Source organism: Arachis ipaensis, chromosome B2 (assembly GCF_059453495.1).
Source record: "Arachis ipaensis isolate K30076 ecotype BB chromosome B2, ASM5945349v1, whole genome shotgun sequence".
Classification (NCBI taxonomy): domain Eukaryota; kingdom Viridiplantae; phylum Streptophyta; class Magnoliopsida; order Fabales; family Fabaceae; genus Arachis; species Arachis ipaensis.
The window spans coordinates 99,360,251-99,373,348 of NC_142437.1; the positions used below are offsets into that span (position 1 = coordinate 99,360,251).

The window sequence follows — 13,098 nt, forward strand, 5'->3', positions numbered from 1 at the left end:
ATATATATTAAATAAAAAATTTAAAATCTTCTACTCATGTATCTTTAAAATACATGTTAGTTCATCCCTAAAACTATATATATATATTTCTTCGCTATAAAATATGTTTATAAGATATACACGAAAAAAGAGAGTGGTGTCCCAATAATTTCTCCAAAAAAGAGGTTTGAGGACAGAGCGAGCGATATACGCAGTATGCAAATACTAGAGACTTGCCATGGCTGGAGTTTTGAGGCAAATGTCAATGCCAATGCCAATGCCGAGGCAAGCCTTGAGCCACCACCACCAAATGCCGAGGCAATCTCTCAACCACCTTCTTCTTCTCCATCTCTTCTTACTCTTTCTCACACTAACAAACCTTCCTCTTTCTTCTTCCTCTTCAAACAATAATAATAATGAAGCTCTAGCTTTGCTTTCATGGCTCAAAAACGGTTCCTCCAAAACTCCTTCACCACTCTCAGACTGGAACCTTCTAGACCCTACACCATGCAACTGGTCCTGCGTCAAATGCTCCGTAGACAACCACGTCATAGAGATAAACATTCAAGCTATACAGTTAGCCCTTCCTTTTCCTTCAAACCTCTCTTCTTCCCTTCCCTTCCTTCGAAAACTCGTCATCTCCGGTGCCAATCTCACCGGACCAATCTCCCCGGATATCGGATACTTCGCTTCGCTTTCCGTTCTTGATCTCAGCTCAAATGCTCTTGTTGGTTCCATTCCTTCAACCATTGGAAACCTCAAGAACCTTCAAGACTTAACATTAAACTCAAACCAGCTCACAGGTCCAATCCCAAAGGAGATTGGTGACTGTGTTAGCCTCAAGAATCTCAATGTTTTCGATAATAGCCTCAGCGGCGAGCTTCCAGTTGAGCTTGGAAGCCTTTTGAATCTTGAAAAGATAAGAGCTGGAGGGAACAAGGACATTGTTGGGAAGATTCCTGAAGCTATTGGTAACTGCAATAATCTAACCATTTTAGGCCTTGCAGATACCAAGGTTTCGGGTTCGTTACCTTCTTCGTTGGGAAAACTATCCATGCTTCAAACTATCTCAATTTATAGTACTATGCTTTCCGGTGAGATTCCAGCTGAGATTGGAAACTGTTCTGAGCTTGTGAACTTGTTTCTTTATGAGAACGATCTCTCCGGTTCCATTCCGAAGGAGTTAGGGAAGCTCCAGAAGCTTGAAAAGATGCTGCTATGGCAGAACAGTTTCTTAGGCAGCATACCCGAAGAAATTGGAAGCTGCATAAGCTTGAAGATTCTTGATGTCTCCTTGAACTCTCTGTCAGGAACAATACCGCGAAGTTTGGGGAATCTTTCGAACCTCGAAGAGCTTATGCTGAGTAACAACAACATTTCAGGCTCAATTCCTGAAGTCCTTTCAAACTTGACGAACCTTGTTCAGTTGCAGTTAGATACAAATGAGATTTCCGGTTCAATTCCACCGGAGATCGGAAAACTAGAGATGCTTGAAGTTTTTTTTGCATGGCAGAACAAGCTCGAAGGAGCGATTCCTTTGGCGTTAGGCGGTTGTAGAAGCCTTCAAGCTTTGGATTTATCATACAATTCACTCACTGGTGGATTACCTCCAAGTTTGTTTCAGCTTCAGAACTTAACAAAGCTTCTCCTTATCTCGAACGAAATCTCCGGCCGAATTCCGGCGGAGATTGGTAACTGCAGCTCCCTTGTTCGCCTCCGGCTCGTTAAAAACAGAATCACAGGCCAGATTCCAAGTGAAATTGGATTCCTTAACAACCTCAGCTTCCTTGATCTCTCTGAAAATCATCTTACAGGGTTAGTACCAGAGAATATCGGTAACTGCAAGGAACTTCAAATGCTCAACCTTAGCAATAACTCGCTTTCCGGCGCTTTGCCGAGTTCTTTATCCTCTCTTACAAGGATTGAAGTCATGGATGTGTCGATGAACAATTTCTCCGGCGAGTTTTTGATGAACATTGGCGAACTGGCTTCTCTGCTTAGAATCATTGTTAGGCAAAATTCGTTCTCCGGATCGATTCCCTCTTCGATTGGACGGTGTTCTGGTCTTCAGCTTTTAGACCTTAGCAGCAACAAATTCTCAGGAAGCATACCAGAAGAACTATTCGAAATCGAAGCGCTAGACATTGCTCTTAACTTGAGTCACAATGCATTGTCTGGAATAGTTCCGCCTCAGATTTCGGCTTTGAATAAGTTGTCTATTTTGGACATTTCGCATAATTTGCTTGAAGGAGACTTGTTAGCATTTGCAGGGCTTCAAAATCTTGTTTCTATGAATATCTCATACAATAAATTCTCCGGTTATTTACCGGACAGCAAGCTATTCCGCCAGTTATTGCCGACCGATTTCGAAGGGAATCAAGGCTTGTGTCCCAACGGCCATGATTCTTGCTTCATCACTAATGCTGCAATGACAACAATGCTGCATAGTACTAATTCCAAGAGGTCACAGAGAATCAAACTCGCAATCGGACTTCTAAGCGCTTTGATTGTTGCATTGGCAATGTTTGGAATCGCGACAATCATTCGAGCGAGGAAAGTTGCTCAAGATGGCAATGATTCTGAGATTGGAGGAAACTCGTTGCCGTGGCACTTTACGCCGTTCCAAAAGCTAAATTTCTCGGTTGATCAAGTCTTGAAGTGTTTGGTAGAGTCCAACATAATTGGAAAGGGATGTTCAGGAGTTGTTTACAAAGCCGAAATGGAAAACGGCGATGTCATCGCTGTGAAGAAGCTCTGGCCAACAACAATGGCTTCAAGATATGACTGCCAAAGTGACAAGCCGGCGAGTAACTGTGGAGTTCGCGATTCCTTCTCGGCCGAGGTGAAGACACTCGGCTCGATTCGCCACAAGAACATAGTGAGGTTCTTGGGCTGCAGCTGGAACAGAAACACAAGATTGCTCATGTATGACTATATGCCTAATGGGAGTCTTGGAAATCTACTCCATGAAAGAAGTAACTGCCTGGAATGGGATATCAGATACCGGATTATACTCGGCGCGGCACAGGGCTTGGCTTACTTGCATCATGATTGTGTTCCTCCCATTGTTCATAGGGACATCAAGGCCAATAATATCCTCATAGGCCCTGAATTTGAACCATATATAGCTGATTTTGGACTCGCCAAGCTCGTGGATGATGGCGATTTCGCACGATCTTCTAGTACATTGGCTGGTTCCTATGGCTACATTGCTCCTGGTTAGTACTATAATCCAAATTTTTTGAACTTTTCATGTCATAGTTTGATTACTTTTGTTAGGAGAGTATGTCACAACTGTTGTTGAATGTATTTACACCTTGTAGGCTTAGATACATATATAGTAACAATCTATGGCTTACAAACTTGTGAGCATTACATATTTAGTTTAATAACACTTAAGCCATATAATTAGGAAGAGACTGTTACAATAACCAAGAAGCAAACAAGTAAATAGTTATATAATTGAAGAAATAATGTCACATATCCAATTGTATTTTAGATAGCTTTTCTTATTGCATTTTTTGCCTTAGAAACTAACAATATGTGTGTGTACGCTAGCTTTTCTTGGAGGTGTGAACTCATATTTCATGTCCTATTAGTGGACACAATTTAAGCATCAATGTTCTATTCAAGTAGTCGATGTGTAAATGGGCATAGTGTTCCACACATATGAACGAGTAAAATGCTAAAATTACCCACGAAAGATTATTTTACTAGCAAGAACTCTAAACTTTATGGCCATACAGCTCTAATATCATGTCATAAAACCACTCATCCCTATCCCTAAAATTTAACCTAATAGGAGAACATAACATTAATGATTCTATCTCTAACAACTCAAGGAAGACACTCTGATACAAAATAAAAGGGTATATATATATATATATATATCCTATATTCCCATGTATGGTATGAATCTATATGTGAGTATAGCCCTAAACTCAAATCCTATGAAAAACTACACATGAAAGATAATATCCTTGACAGAATTACTTACAATTTGGATAGATCTTTCAAAACAAATCAAGTGCTTTTGGTATACCAAGTGAATGTTTTGTTCTTTTCATGGATACTTTTGTTACCAACATAATTTTGTTGGTTATGATTTTGTTTCTTTAATCTGTTATGAAGATATAACATTTTCCTAGTAACAAATCATGGCTTACTTACATAAATCCTTGGTGGGACCTGCAGAGTATGGCTACATGATGAAAATAACAGAGAAAAGTGATGTCTACAGCTATGGTGTTGTTGTACTAGAAGTACTAACAGGGAAGCAACCAATTGATCCAACAATACCAGAAGGAGTCCACATTGTTGATTGGGTGAGACAAAAGAGAGGCGGAAAGGAAGTCCTCGACGAGAGCCTTCGTGTCCGGCCGGAATCCGAACTTGAGGAGATTCTGCAGACATTAGGTGTGGCTTTCTTGTGTGTTAATCCAAGCCCTGATGACAGGCCAACCATGAAAGATGTAGCAGCAATGCTTAAAGAAATTAGGCAAGAAAGAGGAGAGTATATGAAAGTTGACATGATTCTGAATGGATCTTCAGCAAATGATCAACAAGGAAGCAGTAATCATTCACACACATACCCAATTAGTAGCAGCAGCAACACAAATTTTTCTGCATCTATGTTTATTTCTCCATCATCATCCAATAGTAAAGTTACTTTCAAATAGTAATAGTTTCAATAATGTGATATTGTGATTATGCAAGTAAGGTTTCCTTAGCAAGAGTTGTTCCTATTTTATTTATTTTTATTATCATTTTTTTCTGCTTCAAATATCCATGGTTTCTTTGTGTATAAGTTTGAAGTCTTTTAATGTGAACCTAACTGTGAATTATGTTCATTATAAGTTTCTGATCCTTTTGTGTATATCTAGAGTTACATTTAAGTCATTTCATTATGCTTAAGCCATTTTGTACGGTAGAAGAAATTGAGTTAATGAGAAAGTTTAAGGAACATCATTTTTATTAAAATTTGGTCAGCACTTAATCAATAAAAAAAAAAGAGTAAACTCATATAATTAAATGTAATCTCACACTATTAAAAATATTAATGATAATTAATTAATGGTTATAAATCACAAAACCTACTAGCTCTCTAGCACTCTTCACTCATATTATTTAAACATATTTATTTAAAAAAAAGCTTAAGAGCTGCTAGAATTTATTATTTTTTACTAGTATTTTTAGTCGTTAATATAATATCTTTAGTCTAATAATCTATTAATATTTTTAGCTCATATTTTTAAATATTACTGACTAACTCACTAAAAATAATAAATTTTATTGGCCTTCTAATGTTTCTCATTTGTTAAATATTATAACTTTAAAATACTCATTTTCACTATTAAATAGGATGTGAGATTTTAAATCAAATAGATTTCAAATTCATATACAAATATATAAGGAACATTTAGAGATGTTCATTGTTTCATTCTTGTAATCATAAATAAGATTGGCCGATTTGTTGGTCTCAATTCTCTTTGGGACTAATGGTAATCTTTTAATTTGAACTGTTGGATATTATTAGATTTAATGATGTAAAATTAAATACGTATTTATAAGTTTAATTTTATCAAATACTCCTCAATATTTAATATTTTTATATATAGGTCTCTTTTTTTTCTTGTTCTTGCTCTTGTTATTTATGTTTTGCAAATGAAGTCTTCTTTTTTTTTTTTTAAACAAAGAAGTTCAACACAAACGTGGAGCGAACAAATAAGAAAACAGCAAAATAACACCTGTTGTACACTCTATATAGAATTTGAAACAATAATTTATCCCAGTGTTATCTCTGGCATTGTCATAAACAACCAAAGGAATCTTCACACCTCCACTCCTTGTAATTAAGAGTCGACAAGTTGATGATATCTTCAGCGCATTTTGTTTTATTCTGAAACAACCTCCTGTTCCTTTCTAACCAAATATTCCACACAATAGCGAAGAAGCTTATCAACCACTTTTTACTCTCGTCTTTCCTATTTGTAGCACCTGTCCAACTTTGAAAGTGTTCCTTCACAGAACTCGGGATGGACCATGGGCTGCCAAAGTTAGATAACCAAGCGCACCACACCTACCAAGAAAATTCACAGCCAAGGAACAAGTGGTGGACATATTCAACATTCTTGTTACATAACACACACACACACACACACACACACATTCTCATCCTGGTTAATAATTTCGACTCGACACAACCTTTCCTTTGTATTCCCCTCACCTATCAAAACAAACTAAACAAACAGCTCTACTCTTGGAGGAACTAACCCTTTCCAAATAGTCTTAGTGAAGCTATAGCTTGTTATGTCATCCGGGGTGTTTCCTCCTGCAACACCTGCACAAATGAGTTAGTAGAAAAAACACCTTGTTTGTCAAACTTCCAGACAACTCTATCCTCTCTTTCCATAGCTAGTTTAACTGGTCTCAAGATATCATGTAATTGATTCACAAGTTCCAACTTCTGTTGGAATAGCTCTCCCATCCACTGGAAGTTCCAAATCCACTCAAACCCGTTCCAGAAACCACAAACCCTATGACAAATCTTCTTTGGGATGAAACCGAGAAGAGCCTTGGAAACCTATCCTTTAAAGGTCCACAACTGAGCCAGACATCTTCCCAGAAGTGAGTTCTTCTGCCATCACCAACCTCCATAGACAAGCCAGTTATAATCTTCTCTCCTATATGCTGCTCCTTAATCTGCAGCTGACATATGTCCTTCCATGGGCCCCTTTTAGTAGGTAAAGTTTGGGAAAATAAAAGCTTATTAGGAGAGAGATTATTGCATGAGCAAACAACCTTCTTCCACAAAGGACATTCCTCTTTAGAGAATTTCCATCACCACTTAAACAGGAGTGCAGTGTTTTGAATCATGGCATTTCCAACTCCCAACCCCCTAGCTTTTTTGGAGCCTGGACCACATCCCAACTGACCAAAGCCATGTCATTCCTTCCATCCTCCTTGCTCCACAAGAACCTTCTCTGCAAGGAAATCAATTTCTCTGCTACCGCTTTCAACATCTTGTATAATCTTAAGTAATACACTAGCAGGCTACTTAGTACTGCTTTTATGAGTACCAACTTTCTCGCTTTGTTGAGTATCTTGGATTTTCACAAGCTTAGCTTCTCCTCCACTTTATCTATGATTGGCTTCTAGGTCTTAACCAGCCTCGGATTGGCTCCTAAGGGGATTCCACGGTATCGGACCAAGAGAGCCGCCTCCTTACACCCCAACAAGCTGCACATACTTTGAACTCACTGTTGGTCACAATTGATTGGGATCAAACTGGATTTATCAAAATTGATACTTAACCCCGACATCAGCTCAAAACATTGTAGAAGCCTCTTATAATTCTTAATACTCTCCTCGTCTGGCGGACAGAACAAAACAGTGTCATAAGCAAACTGTAGGTATGACAATTCTATATTGTCTCTCCCAATAAACAATGGGGATATCCAACCGTTCCTAACTGCCTCACCAATCATTCTATGTAGAACATCAACTACAAGCACAAATAAGAATGGAGATAGAGGGTCACCTTGTCTCAGTCCTCTTTCCATCTTGAACGGCTTCATTGGTGAGCCATTTATCAAAACCGACATAGAGGTTGTGTCGACACACTCCATAACCCACTCCCTCCACCTTCGCCCAAAACCCATCTTCTGCAGCACAATGTCCATAAATCTCCACTTGACCCTATCATATGCCTTTTGAAAATCAAGCTTGATTATTGCCGCTTCTTTCTTCCTCCTTTTAAGCCAATGTACCGTTTCACATGCAATAAGAGCTCAATCATGTATTTTCCGCCCTTTGACAAACGCACTCTGAGTCTCTCCAACCAGACCTGGCATAACTGATCTCATCCTCCTGACCAGAACCTTTGAAACAACCTTATACACACAGCCAACCATACTAATTGGTCGAATGTCCTTAATCTCCTCTGCTCCAATGAACTTTGGTGCCAACGCAACCCATGTGATATTAGAGTCCGTCGGTAATCTGGAAGTCTGAAAGAATCCTAATACAGCTGTCGTGAACTCAGTTCCAATCTCATCCCAGCACTTCTTGATAAAATTCATGTTGTATCTGTCACTACCTGGTGCCCTAGATGAGTCACAATCCCATACCGCCTCTCTAATCTCCTCAACTGATGGCAACACCTCTAGGGCCGCGGCATCATCTCCAGCTATCACCTCCACCAGACCATCCCTAAAGCCCACCGTAGATGACTTTTCCTGATGATATAAATTCTTGTAGAACTCTCGGATAGCGATTTTTATTCTTGCTTGATTTCTCACCAGTCTTCCATTAATTACCAAAGCATCAATCCTGTTATTCCTCCTTTTTGTTGAAGCTATATTGTGGAAGTACCTGGTGTTTCTGTCCATGTCCTTCACAAGTCGGGAACATGACATCTGTTTCCAATGCAATTCTTTTCTCACATACCACTTCTCACAGCAAGTCACTAGCGCTTTCCTTCTGGCCTCCACTGTTCCATCGTATATTCCATTACTTACGACATCATCCATCTTCTTGATCTATTCCTCAAACCTCATAATTTTCTTATCCATGTCACCAAAGTTGTCTCTGTGCCATCTCTCCCAAGGAACCGTTAAAGCCTTCAATTTATCTGTAAAATGCATCTCCCCTAAAGCCCTCCATTCCTCTTTAACCATTCTGATGAAACCTTTATGTATGAACCACGAGTCTAGGCTTCGGAATGGTCTAGGACCACATCTCAACCTTGTATCTTTAGCTATCAGCGGGCAATGATCTGACGAGCCTCTTGGCCTTCCTCTTAGACGAATCTCAGGAAACTCCTCAACCCATTCCAGACTAACCAGCACTCTATTAATCTGACGCCCTCTAAACCAAGTAAACTTGCTGTCATTAAGCGGCAGATCCACCAAGTGCATTTCTTGTATCCAATTTCTGAACTCTTCAGCAGATGCTGGTAAGCTAGTAGTATATTTTCTTTCCTCCACTTGTACAATCTCATTAAAATCTCCCATAAAACAACAAGGGACTTGACATAAACCAGCTGCATAGCTCAACTCCTCCCACACAACAATTTTTTCTTCTCTAGTATGAGCACCATAAACCAGAACAAAAGCACAAATGAAATTATTCTTCAATATCATCCCGTCCGCACACAACCATCTCTCTCCTTTATAACAATTACTCAATTTAAAAGCCATTTCATCCTATATTAATAACAACCCACCCGATGCATCGTTAGACTCAACATATTCCCACCCAACATTATCACAGCCTCACATATTTGTTACATCAAACTTCGTTATTACTTGTCTTTTAGTCTCAATCAGACCTAATATGTGAAGCCTATATTTTTTCTTAAGGTCTTTAATCATTCTCATCTTCCCATCCCCCTTCAACCCCCTAACGTTCCATGTACTAAAGATCATTTTGAAGGAATATTACACACCTTTTTGTTATTCTTAGGTTTGCTCCATCTTGCTTTCGCCTTCTGTTTCGCCAACCTTCTTTTCTGAGCATTTTCTTCATTTTGAGCTTGGAAGATGGCCATGATATCATCTTTTTCGTTGTACAAAATCGCATCAGACTCCACTGCTAGTTCCCATGTTCTCTTATTTTCTAACATTTTCTCCTCCAATGTTGTATTCTGATTGTCGCCAATTTCCTCATCGTTTTCATCAATGTAGTCCCCTGTTTGCATATTCCCAGCTGCATTCCAGCCTACACTAGCATCCTCTGACCTATCCTCGAACCACTACCTCCATTTGCAGCCTCAGTAATTACTGCTTCCTCATTAGCCCAGCTTCTGTTTTCAGGTACACTGATAGCCTTGTTCTCCCCATCTGATCTGTTTTCCCTATCTATATCCCCATCTTTCCCATCATCGCTGGCATCCCCAATTTGAACTTCCTTACCTCCGGCAGCTTCCTCGTAGTCATGAGCTCTACCCACCCGAAACTCAGTGTAATCGCCCCCCTCTACTCCTTCCAACCTCTATCTCAGCCGGTATCATCGCAACTTCATCAATCTCCAATACCTCCGAATCGCGGCTTTCAACATTCACCGTCTTCCCAGCCACAACACCAGCCTTCATCGTACCTGGGCCTAGTTGAATAATTTCAGACTGGTTCACAACACCATGGTTTCCACGGTTCCATTCCCGGCCAGCTCCAACACTGCCGTATCCACCATTCCCAATCTGTTCAGCGACTGCACGGCCCTTTATTGTGCCTTCACATAATTGTAAAGGTTGTGCTCGCTTCACGTTGCCCTGGCGGTCTCGGTTCCCCTCCCGGCATGCTCCAGTTCGCCGTGCGCTCCTTCCCAGGGTCAGAGCAGTGCCTCCGCCTCCAGGAAGCACTCGTGCATTTGTTGTGTCCTGGGCTGGTCGGTTCTCCAACATCTTGCTGCTATGCACCCGATCTAGTTCCAGCTGGCCTGGCCCAACCAGCAAGTATCCCTCGGTAGCCTTCCAGCTTTGGTCCACTGAGTTATTAAGGCCCAAGGGCAATCCATAGCCCAAATTATAATTGATAGTAGTTTTTGCCCACTTTTTTTCTACCGTTTTTTATTGCCTTTTCCTTGCTGATACCCCCTTGCGGCCCATAATGCATGTCATTAAGAATCAAAGATACAGTTTTATCAGAATCTTCATTATTTGTCATAATGGCACCCTCCCCAGAATTAGCTCTCTCTTCATTCTGAGCATTATTTGCGTTAGACGTTACCAAAATTAGACAATTCTAATTTAAATCTCCATTAAGCCACTCATTCAAAATACTTTCTGTAATTATCAATCTGTCATTGACTTCTTCATCCTCCCACGTCATCGACATCACCAGTTCTTCCACCAGATCTATGTGTTCCGGTAAGCATGCTTGCCTCCCCAACTTGGCAGTCGCATCCGCACGGTTGCCTGCAGTACTTTTACTTCGTTGTTCACTGCTGGTGCCTTCGTCTGCATCGCTATCAAACTGACAGTTCATTCCATATGTCTCTCGACCCACCTCTTTAACCAAGACATCAAAGCCACTGATTCCTATTGTAATGTGTATCCATTCGTTAATTAGATCCATAACATAGGTATCAATTTGAACTCGTCCAACACTGAAGCTATTGCACGATTCTGTCATTGTATTGCACCCAACTACTTTGCCCCACTGACCCCCTATGGTTTTAAAAGTTTTCGCTGACCAAGCATGCAACAGAACTCCAAAACATTCTAGCCACACTCTTCTAGTTTCGCTCCACTCTGACTCCTCCCATCTCCAAACACTATGGAAAAACTCTAATAGGCTATTTATTTTGAATGTGTATATCTCTTCAGCACTCAACATACTATCAAAAGTCAGTAACGCTTTATATGCACCCAGTTCTCGTACTTGGGTGACTTGAGGCAAGTTTTTTGCAATTTGAGTCTTCAACGAGTCAAAGTTGATAGCAACTGTTGTCCCTCCCACGATACTTCTCTGTAGCCACTCCAAGTTTTCTTTTGCCACAGCCACTTCTACCTTTTTTGTCCAACCATTCCCATGAGGATCTCTGACTGTTGTCTCCTTTTTTAGATCTATTGTATTCTTCCGAGCCTCTAACTGAACCTCCTCACATCGCAACTGACGAGAAGAAGTATTCCGATCATCTTCTTCCATCTCAGTTCTCTTCATATCATTCAAACTCGACACTCGCCTGTATTTCTCTTACCCCACAAACACAACGTTTCCTCTTAATCTCATACGATTCATTTTTCTTACCGCCTTCAATGCGCCTCCCTTCGTGGGGTATCGTATGAACGCAAAGATATATATGTTACCATTTTTTTATTTCTGTGACAAATATATATCATTTATGTATCCTGTCCAATTGAACAATTGAAACAACTCTCTCTTCGAAATGTCATCAGGAAGGTTATCCACAAAGATAGAGAAAGACTCATTCTCTAATCTTCGATACTCTTCTCGGTTCTAAACTCTTGGATCTTTGTCTTGATTCCTATGTCTACCCCCTTTGTGTTTTCCACCCACGCTTTCGTTCTCTCACCCATCTATTCTCTAATGGGGTCTCTTCTTCTTTTTGCTTTTGCTGCTCATTTTACTTCTTGTTCTTTAAAGTTAGGTGCTACACCGACGCAATGAAGATTAGTCCTAGCAGCAAGTTCTCCTAGCACACCAAAAATGCCATTAGGAACTCCCACGAACACAACTGCCAGGGTCTGGATCGAGACTATCCCTCACTCTTGCCCACCTCGCCTTGGAATTTGTGATCTTTTTCTCATTTTTGTCGTGTGGCATTCTTAGAGGAGGAGGTCTTCTTCGTTGAAGGAGGAGAGGCTTAGCTTGGATAGAGGATCAGATTTTGGGGGAAGGTGGAAAGGCACACTCCTTCGCTGTACAAAGTCACCCTCCTTCGTTTGTGTTCCTCTTGGGGATGCATAACCTAGAGATAATGTCCGGATTAGCTACCGGATGTATCGGGATATGACAGTTTAACCGCACTTGAGCTCACAGCTAGTAGGACAGGCATGCATCATGTTGTATTTGTTTACCTTGTTTAGGTGTGCTTAAGTGTTTTGGTTTGCCTATTTAATGAATTTTGATTAGCTGGTAATTGTGATACTTGCTGTAATTGTTCTTTAAATGTGTTTGCCTTGTATTTTATTTGTGCTTGTGATTAATTTCTATTTTGATGGTGATTAATTTAATTTGGGCCGGAGGCTGAGTTGATTTGAATTGGGCTAGAGACAGAGATGATTTGATTTGGATCGGAGGCCGGGTTGATTTGATTTGGGCCGGAGGCCATGATTTGATAAGTTTGATTAGGTTGTCCTTGGATATGTATTGAAATGATATGGTAAGATCATTTATTTGGAATTCTTATAAATATGGTGTGGATGTTAAGTTTGGATAATAAATATTGTGATATTTGAAAAGATTCATAAGACAAATGAAAATAACTATTTTTGAGCTATATTATTTTCTTTACAACTTATTTTTTACGATTATGTGATATCTAGAAATATTATTTTTTGATAAATACTTATAGTATACAATAATATGATAGATATATACTAATTAAATTATTAAAATTTGAAAATAATGGTTAGTTAATTATAAAAATAACATT

The 13,098-nt window shown here is 39.8% G+C and overlaps 1 protein-coding gene across 1 annotated transcript; it reads left to right on the forward strand.

Moving 5' to 3' along the window:
• The first annotated feature begins 143 nt into the window (after positions 1 to 143).
• LOC107625555 (uncharacterized) lies at positions 144 to 4,855 on the forward strand. The gene is made up of 2 exons (XM_016328222.3): positions 144 to 3,197; positions 4,174 to 4,855. Exons 1-2 carry the CDS (start codon positions 218 to 220, stop codon positions 4,656 to 4,658), a joined length of 3,465 nt encoding a protein of 1,154 aa, XP_016183708.1. The 5' UTR covers positions 144 to 217; the 3' UTR covers positions 4,659 to 4,855.
• The last annotated feature ends 8,243 nt before the right edge of the window (positions 4,856 to 13,098 follow it).